At 49.9% G+C, this 15,004-nt stretch overlaps 1 protein-coding gene across 2 annotated transcripts in view; it reads right to left on the bottom strand.

Annotated features, from left to right (window-relative positions):
* Positions 1 to 15,004, bottom strand: part of adcy5 (adenylate cyclase 5) — a 46,938-nt gene that overhangs the window by 13,219 nt on the left and 18,715 nt on the right. For both annotated transcript variants that reach the window (XM_084688803.1, XM_084688802.1), the window contains exons 2-5: positions 9,167 to 9,316; positions 8,236 to 8,357; positions 1,788 to 1,899; positions 830 to 957 (exon numbers count right to left, since the gene is read on the bottom strand). In XM_084688803.1, coding sequence (XP_084544929.1) covers positions 830 to 957; positions 1,788 to 1,899; positions 8,236 to 8,357; positions 9,167 to 9,316 — 512 coding nt within the window. The remainder of the gene's footprint in view (positions 1 to 829; positions 958 to 1,787; positions 1,900 to 8,235; positions 8,358 to 9,166; positions 9,317 to 15,004) is intronic.

Below are 15,004 nucleotides of genomic sequence, written 5' to 3'. Positions count from 1 at the left end.
GTCATCCAATCACCTGCCAAATTGTTATTGAAAGTGCCGGAACTTTTCTAAACAGTTTCCATGGACAACTTCCCAGATGAATATGTGTAACAAACCATCTGGTGTTCAGGTTAGTTAACAATACATCCAGCCATCGTTCTCCTGCCTCAGTGAATACCTGAGTCCATGGTGTCCATCGTGTCAGCGCAGACAAAGTTCTGCAATGTCTTCAGAACCTATGGGGTTACTAAAGACCATGTCACTTCTTTTCGGCCCTTCCACTTTTCGGAAAGACTTTGTGAACGACGGTTTACGTGTGAGTCGAGCTACTTTGCCGCAAACAAATATTTGGAATGTGCCGAATCTTATCAGCACCATAGCAAACTCTTGGATCAGCAGCAGTCAGAGCATGTACACAGCATGCATCAGCAAGAACCGGCGAGAAAGCCAGACCAAAAGGCCGTATTCATTTATTTATATACCGTCCACTGTCCTTTCGAGTCGCCCTCCTTCTGGGCGGAGGGATAGGCATGAAACCTATGGGTGTTCATCGCTTCACGTAGACAACCTGCTGCTTAAGAACATTTGCCATTACTGTCTTTTTTCTTTGTGGCAGACAGGTTCAAAAACGATTAGTATTGAAACAGGGCTGGTTAGGGTGTGGGGAAGAGAGGGCCAGATGTTCTGAGCTCTTTGTTTGGACACGTCCTTTATCATTTCCTTGTATATCCCTTTGTCCCCTTTGTCGTGGGCTGTTTTTGTGTGTGTCTGTGTGTGTGCGTGTGTCTGTGTGTGTGTGTGTCTGTGTGTGAGTGTGTGGAGCGTGTGTGCGAGCCTGAGTGATACTCACGAGATGGCCTCGATCATGTCCACGCCCATCTCCACACAGCAGTGGCCGTGGTCAGCCCGGGCCTCTGGCAGGCCAGACACACAGTAGTAGCAGTCTCCTAGGATCTTGATACGCAGACAGTGGTTCTCCTGAGGTGGGTAACACACACACACACATTTTCAACCCCTTTCTGAACAGCACGTCGCAGGGTTTGGCTCTGTTACTGTGCCTCCCTGAGGGTGTCATGAAACTACAAGGTCCTTATTGTGAAACTCTGAAAACCTTGACAGATGAACATATTTATTCTGGCTTCAAACTGCGGTAGTGGCTTCCCGACTACAAGGGATTGGGATGAGGACGACAATGTGTGTTGTCTGTGTGAGTTGGTGTGTGTGGGAGGTGAAGGGGGGGGGGGGTCTGTTTGTGAGTGTGTCTCCCAGAGGCTGGGCACAGGACTGTACCAGGCTGGTGTCTCATGATACCCACCTGAATATCTCCCCAGCACATGGTTCTGGTTGAATACAATCCTCCCCATTGTTGAGCAATAGAAAGTGTGTGCGTGTGTGTGTGTGCACTTGGCTGCATGCACTATGTTGCATGCGGGTGTGTATAAAACTGAGCTGGTGCATTTGCAACATTCATTTGTCCTTCTGATTGATGGAACACATGAATAGGATTATAACGACGTGTGTGTTAAACGCTGTGCTGAAACCTTGAAGTGGGATGGGGATGGTGAACATGCATGTGGGAGTGAGTGTATTGTATGAATCCATTTTCTTTTATGGTGCTAGGGGGAAAATATGTGGACATATGGTATGTTTGTCTTTTGGAGCACTGTACTTGTGTGCAATTCTATTCGACATCGTATGAACTGATTCAGTGACACGGCTCTCAACCTCACCCATGACCCATAACCCAAAGCCTCCAAACCTAACCCGGTGTGTGCGAGGTGCAAGTGTAAGGGGGAGCAGTCTCTCACCGCGGCCAGCTTGTCGAAGCGAGCAAACAGCTCGTTGAGCGTCATCACCAGCTCCTGGGCGGTACACTGAGAGGCCAGGCTGGTGAACCCCTCAATGTCAGCAAACAGGATGCTGGTTGTGCGTCACAAAGAGAGAGAGAGAAAGAGAAAGAGAAAGAGAAAGAGAAAGAGAAAGAGAAAGAGAAAGAGAAAGAGAAAGAGAAAGAGAAAGAGAAAGAGAAAGAGAAAGAGAAAGAGAAAGAGAAAGAGAAAGAGAAAGAGAAAGAGAAAGAGAGAAAGAAAGAAAGAAAGAAAGAGAGAAAGAGAGAAAGAGAGAAAGAGAGAAAGAGAGAAAGAGAGAAAGAGAGAAAGAGAGAAAGAGAGAAGGAGAGGGAGAGGGAGAGGGAGAGGGAGGGAGAGGGAGAGGGAGAGAGAGAGAGAGAGAGAGAGAGAGAGAGAGAATGGGACGGGTCAGTAAAGCGATGCATTCGGTGCCTTAGCTGACACCATTTTTACCAGGCAGTCAAGCTGTTGAGTGCATTGACCATTGTCTCCTTCGGTGAAGCAGCTGTCACAATCCCAGAAACTCGGATCAGATAGTGCTGTTGTTTTCCCTTGTTAGACATGACAGCCAACCTTGGGAACCATGGCAACCGCTGAAGCCATTGACAGAGGTGCCAGGGCACATTGCTCCTGGTCCATTTAGAACAGCATGAGAAAAGGAGACCGCCCACAGGAACAATCATCTCCACAGTCAGAGTATGGCACTCATGTGACACTGATGTCTGAACTCCAACTCCACAGCAGGCCAGCCCAGCTCTGGATCAGACAGGGCAAGCCTATTTATGTGAAAGGACTACAGGGTGAGAGAGGGAGAGGGCCACAGAATGTGTGTGTCGACGAACGTGCGCTTCGGTTTGTGCAAGTGTGTGTGTGTATGTGTGTGTGCCTGTCCACTCTGAAACTCCCGAGTCAAGTCGCCTTCCCTGGGAACAAGGTAACTGATACGTTAGTCTTTTGTAACATGCCTCTGGGTGCACACATTCATCTCACCACAACAGTGTGGATGATCTCATCCAGTGAAAGGGTTTCACTCCTCAGCCTCACCCAGCCACGCTGGGGCAGAGAGATGGGCAGCTCTCCTGTATTAGCAGAGGGGTGGGAGAGTCAGACTGCTCTGACATGCGGGCCCAAGAGCTTCGCTGATCTTTAAATGGTTCTCCGGAGTCATGTGACCCGCGCTCGACATGCGGCGAATGTCATTGTACCCTCGTGTTCCGTCTGAAACATGTCGCGCCACTTCTTTGTAGCCGGCGGGCTGTAGTTCTGAGATTGAAATTGTTCGATCGGGTAAGAAGACAGAGGGTGAAAATAGGAAAGCGAGAGTGCGAGTCACAAAGAAGGCACCGAGTAGAGAAGGCTGCGAGAAGGAGACCAGGAAGGATGGAGGAGCAAAAAGCTGATGCGGGACAGAAGGAAATGGTGATAGAGGGTAGGAAAAAGTGAGGGGGGGGGGGGGGCGAGAGGGAGAGAGCAGCTCCGAAAGCAAAACAGGCTCACATGAGTCTCACAGGGTGTCGAGAGAGGCCCGAGGGCCGAGTGGGAGAAGACGCATGGCCAGGAGAGGTGTCTGCTGTGGTCTGGAAATAGAGCTGTGCACACTAAGGGGACAGACACGGCCTGGGCCCTGCTCCTCCGACACCCTGATAAAGAGCCATTGTGGAACAGCACCTACAGGGGCAGCACCAATCAAAGGGCAGCACCTACAGGGGCAGCACCAATCACAGGGCCAGGGGGTACCAATGGTCCCTATGTGGCATAGACCAAGAGTGCCTCTGCACTTTAGGCTCTCCAGTCATCTGAGGGAGGGAGCTTGATTTGAATCTAAAATCCCAACAAGCCTAATAACATACACCTTGAGCGACATTCTTTGAAATAAGCGAACGTCTCTGAAGAACTGATTGGACCCTTTTTGACGTGTGTTAGATTTCACTTCGCGGGATTCGGAGGGGGATTCTTCCATTAGGCTCTTCATAGCAGGCACACAAATAAAGCACCTCTTAAATCCTCCCGTATTAGACCTCAGTGCCCGGACTCCCTGGTCGCCGTGGCAGCAGCCTCAGCATCCCTGCCTGCACGCCCCCTTAGACCTGTTGTCATGACCACAGATTGACGGTGATTAGGATGATTACGGTGGTGGCTTTGAGAGGGGGAGAAGGGGGGTGGTGGCGGTGGGAGGAGGGCTTGGTAGTGTCGAGCAGGCTTCTGTCCCCGTGCTCCAGGTGCATATTTGGGGAAACAATCTGCATGACTTTTACAGCTCAATAGTCATTTTTGCCCCATAAGATACCATTAGCGTTTCAGTGTCTTATTTTTTTTTATAGGATATACCATTCCACCTGGTCCTACTACTATATCCAGCAAATAAACCAGATCCGCATGGAGTCTTAGTGAGCCGACTAGCTGACTGATTGAAAGGTCATACCAGGGGACTAAGGTAACGTCCAGACCAGCTTGCTCACTGTGATCCCGGATTGGCCTGCAGGCAGGCACAGGGGTATGCCAAACCGCTTCACTGCAACTCAGATTATCAGATGGTTTATGACAGGGGCACCGTGGAAGCCATTTATGGTGCCAAATATAATCCCTGTGCCTCCCACGACCATGGGATTAACAGCCACACAAATATCAGGGAGCAGAGGGTTCTTCTGGAGAGGGGATTTGAGACGGAGGGAGGAGGGTGGGTAGACACCAGGCTAATGGCAAGAGCTTTGTCAGGTTTCTGAAACCTTTAAAATGGTTACTTAGGTGATGACTCACCAGAATGTAGAAGCACGACTTGAGATGGTGATTTGTTTTTCTGTCTGGCAAGATTCTTACAGGCCTGCGGCTCATTGTCCCTGGCTGGTGACACGTGGAGCCGTATCTTAAGCACGCGTTTGAATCCCCCATCCTTCAGAAAGAAATCTCAATCCAACCTTTCTTATTTTTGCTCACTTACCAAATCATCTAATAACCATCGGCTCGCTTCAAACGCATGTTACAAATTCTAGGGAATTAGGAACTGTGCTGGGATTAGGACTTGTGCTGGTTTGGTTGAGATTTGCTTAGATGAAACGAAATATTCGCAATTCTTGTCAACGTTATGCTGTTAACGTTGTTGACATTACAAATAAGACCGGAGATCATAAAACAGCTTCGAGCCATTGCTACATCCGAACCTCTTTGAAACAGAAGGAGACTGAGAACACAAACTTGTCCGAGGGTCCCGGGCGTACAGGAGCTAAGATTGCATTAGGTCCCCTCTTTCAAGTGTTGGATTTAAAGTGTGTGGTTATTGTCCCTGGAGGAAAGGACCTTCACTATGTCAACAATAAGACACAGGAATAATAAACCTTTGGACAAGAGACCCTGAGGCTGGAGCTGGGAGTTTCAGGATGAAATGTCCGACTTCAGGAAGCGTTTGCTCGGCTAGTTGTTTAAGTTGTTAGTGAGCCGCATCTTTCACTAGCTGAGCCCCAACAGAGCTACACGCAAGTACACACACACACACACACACACACACATACAGTATATACACACACGCATACAAACACACACGCACACACAAAAACATACACATTAAAACACACAAACACTCCAATATCCCCAGGGGAAAGAGAGTGAGGAGAAGCACACTTCCTGCTTATATAGCACAACCCCCAGAATCCGTTCCGGGTCAGCGCTCAGCCGAATCAAAGGCCTGCTGCGCTGGCATGGTCTGACCCGGTGAACCCCTGTCCCTCAGAGCTGGCACTGCCACAAAACGCCAGGCCTTTCATCTCTCCGCCGCTTGACCTCCCAGCACTGTTGTTGGCCTGCTCAACCCTGCATGCATATCCCCCTTTCCTTCAAACTCCTTATCTCCCTCCCTCTCCCTCTCCCTCTCCCTCTCCCTCTCCCTCTCCCTCTCCCTCTCCCTCTCCCTCTCCCTCTCCCTCTCCCTCTCCCTCTCCCTCTCCCTCTCCCTCCCTCTCCCTCTCCCTCTCCCTCTCTCTCTCCATCTCCATCTCTCTCCCTCTCCCTCTCTCTCCCTCCCAAGCTTACCACTTTCCTTTGCGGTGTCGTCTCCTTCTCCCCCCGTCTCCCCTCCTTCCATGTCCCCTAGCATGTCACACAAGGACTGGGCCCCCTCGTCTGGCAGTGCATCAGGTCGTCCTCCCTTGTTTGTCCCTGTTGTGCTCAGCCTGTCAGCGCTAAACCCATGAGTACATGTCTGGCTGGTTGTCAGATTACATCACCTTACATTTCCTTCCTCTCCGTCGCTTGTCACGCACCTCCATAGGAAACTGGTGATAAAACACCTCGAAAAGATTCCTACAGTACATGACACATGCAGGACTATTCATTCAAAGGTCAATATGAAGTACATGAAACTATTGACCATGAAACGTTGGCGTGCTTTCCTGATACAGGACCGCAAAGGGTCTGTTGGAGGACGCGTGATCCTGAAACAGCTCCCCTGAAAAACCTCTCTCCGGGACGGAGGCAGGGAGGACTGGAGTGTCTGCTGTCCTGTGTGCTGCAGTACTGAGCTGCTGACCACAGACAGGGGGACATGACAGCACTGCCTCCATCAGCCCCAGCAGGGAACTCTTATGTAAGCCTCTGAGAGGCCAGGACTGGGAACTGCACTGCAGACAGCAATCTGACACAACTGCAGAACTGCTCATCTGCTGTGCGTGTGTGTGTGTGTGTGTGTGTGTGTGAGAGAGTGTGCTTTTAGTGATGGAGCACAGGGGGGTGGGGGGGTCAACGGGGGGGGGGGGGGGGTTCAATCAAACCAAGGAGCTCTGTCTTCCTCTGTAGCATATGAAATACTGCTATTAGCGGAGACCGCATCCCAACGGACCCAAATAACACCCTACTGCTAGCTTGCATAACTGTGTCTGCTGTGGAATGGGACATTTTGGCCTAATTGCTTGAAGCCACAGGGAGGACACAAACAGGAAGGCAGGTCCTGACAGAGAGAGAGAGACGGCCCCGGGAGTACAGGGGTACCGGGGGCTGGGGCCACTGCACTGTTGGTGGCAGGCGGAGATGGATCGGAAGCCAGGGCCTGGGAGCTGGAGGCTAGGGACCGTCACCTTGGAGAGCGGGTGACTGAGACGTCAGGATTGAAACTACCTTTCCTGGCTTTTTTCGCCATCTCTCCGTCTTCCCCTGTCAATCAGACTCCCCCGGCGTCAGTGGTCCACTCTGTTCCTGTTGCCCGTCTGTCTGCGGCTCCGATGGACCCAATGAGCAGTGGTGGCGTGCCCTCTGCCGCGGGCCTCCCGTAAGCAGGGCATTAGCCGCACAGTCAGCCAGCCTAATGAAACCAGCTGAGAGGTCTGCACAAGATGGGGGGGGGACTGCTGCTCCACCAGCCAGCCAGCCAGAACCCGGCGTCAGCCCGAATGAGAAACAGATAAAGACACGGTGGGATCAATCACTCCAATCTATGGTTGTGCTTTTCAACTTGATCAGGGGAGTACGCGTTCCTTTTTTCGACCCAACCATAGCAACAACAACAAAAAACGCCTGACAAGACACTCCTGTCCTTGAGTGCACGCGAGAGAAACGTGTCCCACGTGCTCGTTGATCATATTTATAGAACAGCTTTAATCCCAGATGAAGGTCTCTTCTCCCTCTGGGTTTCACACAGACAGTATACCCCCCCCCCCCCCCCCCCCTCCCACCCGTGGTGTAAATTCTCCGGCTAACCCAATCAGCCTCGGGGGGGCTCCACATGGCCCAGACACCGTCACCCGAGAAGTGGAAGAGCCGTGGTCACACTGCGTACGGGTGACCACTGTCTACCACCGACACAGTGCGACCCTTAGGCCCTGGAACAAGCAGAAAGGAACTGTGCTGTTCTGTGTGGTGGAAGAAATCATGGCTATCTTGTGTGCTTATGTTAATCACAATCAGTAGGTCTGCCAATTGCCTTTATGTATTCTCTCTTGTTCTTCATATGCATTCCTGCTATGACCTATATTATGTTATGAGGACAGTCATAGGTAGTATCCGCCTGACTGACCAATAAACACCTGCTGGCTGTAGGTTTCATGCTTCAGAAAGACTTCATTACCCGCACTGTGTATCGCGTGGTCAGTTTTCATGTCACGAGTGTCCCATCTGCAGATTGCTTCATACTTCCAAACCCACAACCAGATTGAATACATTTCCTGGGGAGACGGGCAGAACTTTTCTACACCAGTGTCTTTTCATCTCTTATGGAGAAGGTAAAGTCGAGAGAGGGGCTGACCGAGCCCAGAATGGAGGTCTCAGCACGCACACACAAGTCAGCAGCAGTAGCCTGCTGGAGGGGCTGTGGGATGGATGTTCAAGGCAACAGTTTGGGGGCAAGTCCTGGAAGTGGCCTCTGTCTGTCTCCATCTCTGCCCCCCCCCCTCCCCCCCCCCCCCCCGGTGACGGTTGGCCGTACCTCACGTTGTCGTGCTTCTGGATGTAGATCTTGTGAAACATCATGTCCTCCTGTTTGACGTTGATGTCGGCTTTCATCTCCATGGCAACGTGGCGGGGAAGCACCGAGAGCAGGAGGCGTTCCTGCGGAGAGAGAGAGAGGGGGGAGGGAGGGAGGGGGAGAGAGAGAGAGAGAGAGAGAGAGAAAGAGAGAGAGAGAGAGAGAGAGAGCGAGAGAGAGCAATAGTGATGGACACAGAGAAAAGTATAAGACCAAAAAAAGAAGTAGAGGGGAGAGTGAAGGAGAGTAGGAGTTAGAGAGACAGTAAAAATAAAAGTGTTGATTTTGGCCATGACAAAGTGGGGGGTGGGGCGGACAGGGGTAATTGAGTTGTCAGCCGCACACTCTGCCTCGCTCTAGCCGTCCACGCCTTTCTCCCCTCTCAGCCCTCACCCATACATCTCTGTACCGTGTCCGCCCACGCATGGAGGTCCCGCTGAGCGCTGCCATCACTAAGTGACGAGTGTGAGCCAACCTCTGATGTCATTTCCATGTTTATGTTCCAGTGGGGGCAGCGTCACTGCTGCCAGGCCAGGCTGCTACTAAAGGATGACACACGCACACACCTCCCTCACACATTCATCTCTTACTGCACCCTGTCAAACTTGCACAATTAGCCCCGGTCGGCTCTCTCTCTCCGCCCACTGGTAGAGCTCCAATTATGAACACTTTTAACAAGCTCAGTTCAGCAGGAGACAACCATCTTCGGCATGACTCACTAATTAGATGACATTGTCCATGGAACAGGTGCCCTCCATCCTGAACTCTGAAAGGATGTGACATCTACCCCCCCCCCCCCACCCCCCTTGCCCCAGCTCGCCCTCCCCGTCACCAACTGCCCCCCCCCCCCCCCCCCCACTCCCCCATTCACCTGGGCGGGGCACCTGCTCACCTGCTGCTGGTTCTCTCTCTGCGAGTGGAGGCGGGCCTGGATACACTCCCTCGTCTCCTGGAAGGCCTGCCTCTGGGAGCCCTCGGCTGGGTAGTGTGTGCACACCCCCACGATGTTGGTGCAGGAGAAGATCAACACGTTTGACACCACCTGTGGGGAGGAGACGGAGGAGAGAAGGAGGAATCATGAGGCCGGAGTTGGATACGGGAAGAAGAAAGAGGGAAGGAGAGAGAGACCTTTTGTACATTTTATGCAAAGTGACATTTTGTTTACAATTTGTTTACTTAATCCACTCCCCAACCCGTTTGTACAAGTGTCCATGTTTGAGATCCGACCTCGGAAAGACAACATTGACCCTGTTCCTATGTTTTTAGTATTCCATTCCTTAAATGTTTTTTGTTTGGAGTCCAAATCATTGAATCTGACACCACAAGGAGACGAGCGATATATCTGGGAGGAAGAGGAGGAGGAGTAGAAAACAGACACTAGTGAGCAGATATGGTTTCCCAGCGCTGCAGCCCTGCTACTTCTTGGTTTAGGAAGAAGGACCTCCAGTACCCCTTTGCCCGCTCTCCCTGTGACTCCTTCTGAGTTACAGTAAGAACAGGCTGGCTCGACCCCTCTCCTTACCAGAGGCCCAGAGCCACAGCATCACTGTGTCTGGGGCCAGACAGAACCCAGCGTTCTCAGACATAGCTCTTACATGACCTCAGCTGTTGGAATAACGCCACAACCGGACCAGGCCTATATGGACTGTCTAGGTGTGTGTTTGTATGTGTGCGTGTTGTCGGAGAGAGTAAGAAAGAGCAAGAGAGAAAGAACGCAAGAAAGAGAGAGTGTGAGAGCGTGAGAAACAAAGAAAGAAAGAAAGAGAGTGAAAGAAAGAGAGTGAAAGAAAGAGAGTGAAAGAAAGAGAGTGAAAGAAAGAGAGTGAAAGAAAGAGAGTGAAAGAAAGAGAGTGAAAGAAAGAGAGTGAAAGAAAGCTATAAAGCGTGAGAGGGAGATTGTGTGAAACACAGAAAACTGTGAGAGATACAGAAAGCGAGCGAAAGACAGAGCGAGAGCGAGGAAGAGAGATGGAGAGAGAGGGCTCCTGAGACCAGCAGCCAGAGGCTACCTACCCTACAACCAGGCCCAGGCCTGTCACACAATTAACCAATGGCCTGAGTCAGCTATCTCATTCACACCTCTGGCCCCTCCCATTACAGAACAAAATAAACAAACACATCACACTGTGTTATTTTCCAAGGCCCATAATTAGTCTATAAGCAGCCTGTCTACAATTAGAAATGAGGATGTAAGAACTAAGGCGGAAGAGGAGTATGCTGGGGAGGGATTTGAAGACACTGGGGAGGCAGAGGAGTATGCTGGGGAGGGATTTGAAGACACTGGGGAGGCAGAGGAGGAGACTGGGGAGGAGAAGGCTGCTGGGAAAGAGGAGAGAGAGAGAGAGAGAGAGAGAGAGAGAGAGAGAGAGAGAGAGAGAGAGAGAGAGAGAGAGAGAGAGAGAGAGAGAGAGAGAGAGAGAGAGAGAGAGAGAGAGAGAGAGAGAGAGAGAGAGAGAGAGAGAGAGAGAGAGAGAGAGAGAGAGAGAGAGAGAGAGAGAGAGAGAGAGAGAGAGAGAGAGAGAGAGAGAGAGAGAGAGAGAGAGAGAGAGAGAGAGAGAGAGAGAGACTGAGAATGAGTCTCCCAAAGAGACACAACAGCAGAGCGCTACTACAGACACTGACAGAGGTGTGAGACAAGAGATTTATTCTAGCACAATCCAAAGAAGAACATCTCAAGCATTCCAAAGTAACACCCGATGAATAAATACAACATTTCTGAGGTCAGTCATTCAGAGAAACCCTCCCTCTCTTACCTTCTCCCCGTCTTCTCTCCTCAGTTCTTAGAGGCATATGTCCTGACAACGGTACTGTGTCTCTCCAGAAAACCAATAGCCACGACAATTTTACAGTTGTCAAAGTAAAGGCAGGTGTTGGGCTCTCCTTATTTAGTCCACTACTCCGTGTCCTATTGAACCCTGATGTCAGTGCAGACTACAGCAAATACCCTGGTGTGAGTAAAGACTAATAAGGCAGCAGAGAATGCAGTTGATCTTGAAGGCAACCGATACTACAGAGTTAGTGAATGGTTCTATAGCTATACGCAGTATTCCCCACACACTAAAACTGCCAGAAAAACCGCAGTGCATCAGATAAGGCCTCCAGCAGGTCAATGTGACCATCCCTTGCCAGAAGGACGTCCTCATGGTCTATTTATACCATCCCAACATCCCCACTGGCCTTCTTAGACCGACTGCCTGGCTCTGCCTGGGCTTCATCAAAGATACAAATATATTTTTCTTATCAAAATGAGGAATGTTTAAAATTATGGCAAAATGACAATGAATATGATGTACAGAGATGTACATCCAAACCATCTGTGTTTGGCATTTCTGAGATGGCACTGACGTTAAAAGTAACCATCATCCAGCCTGTACCTGCTGGGTCTCTTTAGGAACTCTAAAGCTCAACCCCACACCTGTCACCTGAACACAACCAGAACGCAGTCCAACCTGTTTACAGTCACGGTGTCGACACAATAGCCGCTGCTATCTCTTCCATCGAGAGAGGCCGCGGAGCACATACCAGGTGCATGGCGTGAGCGTGCACTTGTGTGCGTACCGTAAAAACTCTTACAGAGCGCAACGTTTCGCAAACAAGCCCCTCAGTGACGGTGACAAGGCGAACAACAACCAGGAGAACAACACACACAGTGTGCCTAATGGATCCTCCCCTCTCTCCCCGAGGGACATTACTCATCCAGGTCCCTGCGTGGAGTGTCCCTGTCGAGCGCCCCGCGTTGAGGTCAGCCCGGCCTGCCACGCAGTGCTGCTTTAGGGATAATGGACAGCCCCCACAGCAATCAGCACCAGAAAAAAAATAATAAAAAAAATACATGTCTTCCTTCCTTACAAGAACTACAACTACCAGCTTGCACCGAGCAGTGCGATTAAAGAAGAAGAGACAAACGCTGAGCATGCCGTCTGGTTCCGCCCCGCGAAGAAGAACTTTACACAGCCCACAGTGGGTCTTCCACACACAGTGACAACCGCTGAGGGGCAGACGGCTGAGACACAGAATTTGGGAGACTAGTAGACAACAGTCCAACATTTGCGTTGCTGTGAGTCTTATTAACGAAAGAAACTATGCTCCAACATTAGACTCATTAAAGTACTCCTCTAAGGGCTTCTCATCAGGGAGCCTCCCAGGCCGCTCTGGCCTGTTCGTGTGGCACGCAACTCACACTTTACGTGATCGGCGGCAAGGGATACAGTATTTGTGCCGGCAACGGCTGTCCCCTGAGGCATTTCCCTCTCTTGCGGCATTCTCGGTCTCTGAGCCATATCGGCTCCGTTTTAGTCGCGAACGCTCTGACTGGTGAAGGTTTATGGTTGTGGAGTACGACAACTTTCCTAGAATCCACATCCATGATTCAACGGCGGTGACAAAGTATGCGGTAGTACCATTCAAAGCCAGCCTTCTGCTCACTTATCTTCCCAAATAAACCCATTACGCCGACGTGTGTGCGGCTGTGTTGACTGAGTGATGCTTAATGTGTTTCTGCATGTTCTGTGTCGTTGTAGTAACCAGGGAACGGCCTGCACAGCTTGGTGTGGCTGCTCACTCGCCTGTGCTTCTCGCTAGGTGCAACATTATTTCAGAGGACTCCTAATAATTACCAGCAGGAACCATAAAATCTCCAGGGAGCGAAGCAGCCTGGGTGTCAATATTTACCTATCCTGCCGAGTCCCCATTTTACCCTCCTTGTCGTCTTATCCCCTCCCCTCTCTTTCACTCACGCTCTCCTCTCCTTGTCACCTCCTCTCTCTCCTCTGTCTTCTTCCCTTCTTTTCTCTCCCATTTCCTCTCCTTCCCTCCCCTCCTCTACACTTGTCTTTCTTCTCCTCTGGCCTCCTTTCCTCGTCTCCCCTCCCTTCCCCTGTCCACCACTTTTCCTTTCCTCCCCTCATCTTTCCTCTCATTCCCTCCCCTGTTCTGTTCTCTCCTTCCCTCCCCTTCTGGCCTCTGCTTCCCTTTCCCCTTCTTCACTAACTCTTCCCAGCACACAGCACCATTTCTATACTTCCTGCGTGTCCATTGCTCCCCGGCTATAACACCTGTCCACTTGGTGGGTCTTCTGACAAGAAATGTTGACTAATAACTGTTTACCATCAATGCATTTCACCACTTTTCTCGACGAGGAGCCAGCCATCATCAGTAGGGTATCTGACTGTGGTTTGATATCATTTTCTAAGTGATTCCTTACTGCAGACTCTCCTAGGTCAGTACAATGAGACCCATTGTAGGCTCTTAGAATAAATGCAAGTCATGTGCAGCTAGCTGATTACTGTGAGCAGGCGTTCTACGACTGTGTGGGCTCAGCACCGTGGTGCTGCATGGCCTTGGACTGAAATGTTCCAGACCTTTCACCCCGGGCCCTGTGACACTAGAGAGGTAGCACTACAAGCACCAGCCAAGCACCAATGCTGTCCATCAGTAGTTTCACTTTCATGATTTTAGCTCACATCCAGATAACATACTATTTACACGCTGTATGTTATTTTATTAATTTTTGATGTCATAAAATCTGCATTGACTTTTTTTCTATTCGGGTTATGGTATTTGACACACTCCAAGACCAACCCTTCACTAAATCATATCTGTAATGACCTCTCCAGAACATTTCTTCATCCTGTATACTAATTACATTTTTATCAAACTGTGTACTATTATATACGGGGGAAAAAATCTGTGGTTAATTTTGTTCTTTGGAAGATGTTGCACGACGATGCAAACAAGAAGGCTTTCCTCCCTGAGCTTGAGGTTTGACCTGCCTCACATTCAAACCAGCTGAAGGAACAAAAAAAGCTAAATGCCTTTTTGTATTGAATTGAATCCATTAGCACCATAATGCCAAGGAGGCAAAAAACACGAAATGTCTTAAATGCGCGCACACACACACAAACATATTACATCAGACAATACAAAGCACTGCTGTTCCCAATTATATCCGAGCCACACCTCTCCTCCAGGAACTTCCTCAGTTACAATTCCATCTTGTGTTCCACAAACACATCTTCATGTGACCTGTTACAGACGGTAGGGCGAAATCAGAGAGGATGAAGGTCTGGAGACGGGGGCAGGGGACAGTGGGAGAACAGTCTTTTGGTTGACTGTTAAATTCACTGTTCAATCGAACAGTCCGTCTGAGGACACAGGGAGATTTCCAATACAGATGTGATGGGGCCTGTTGGGCCAGAAAGGTCAATGTCTGAATCATACCTTTGAAAAAGAAAAGGTGGGGCCACCATCAGACAAGAATTGTTTTTCATCTCTCACTTCAAAATACAAAGAGAGAGAGAGAGAGAGAGAGAGAGAGAGAGACTGAAAGTCACTCTAAATATAGCCTCATTTCAAACACTATGGCATGGGGCAAAAGGGCTCTCAGGGGCCCTTTGAAGTCAACAGCCAGCACTCAAATCCAATTTCCTCACAAACTGTACATTGCATTGTACTCATGATAAAAAACAAATGTACTTCTGAAAATACAGCTATGCACACTTCGACAATAACTGAAACATGAAAGGGGACAATTTCTCTAGGATACCCTTTTTCCAGAAAACCTAACCAACACAAACACACAAACGCACACAGTCTCTGTGTGCACACAGGGTCCTCTGTGTTAAATAGTGATTAAATCATCATAAGTGTCCAAGACCGAGCATGACCCTGTTCATCCTGCCTGTCATAGAGCTTGTCTGAGATAGAGGTGACTTTAAATTGCAGTGAAGTA

The sequence above is a fragment of the Hypomesus nipponensis genome, chromosome 23 (genome assembly GCF_054491055.1).
Source record: "Hypomesus nipponensis isolate SF chromosome 23, ASM5449105v1, whole genome shotgun sequence".
Classification (NCBI taxonomy): Eukaryota; Metazoa; Chordata; class Actinopteri; order Osmeriformes; family Osmeridae; genus Hypomesus; species Hypomesus nipponensis.
Note: the sequence above shows the minus strand (reverse complement) of the source record. Positions and strands in the feature narration are given on the sequence as shown.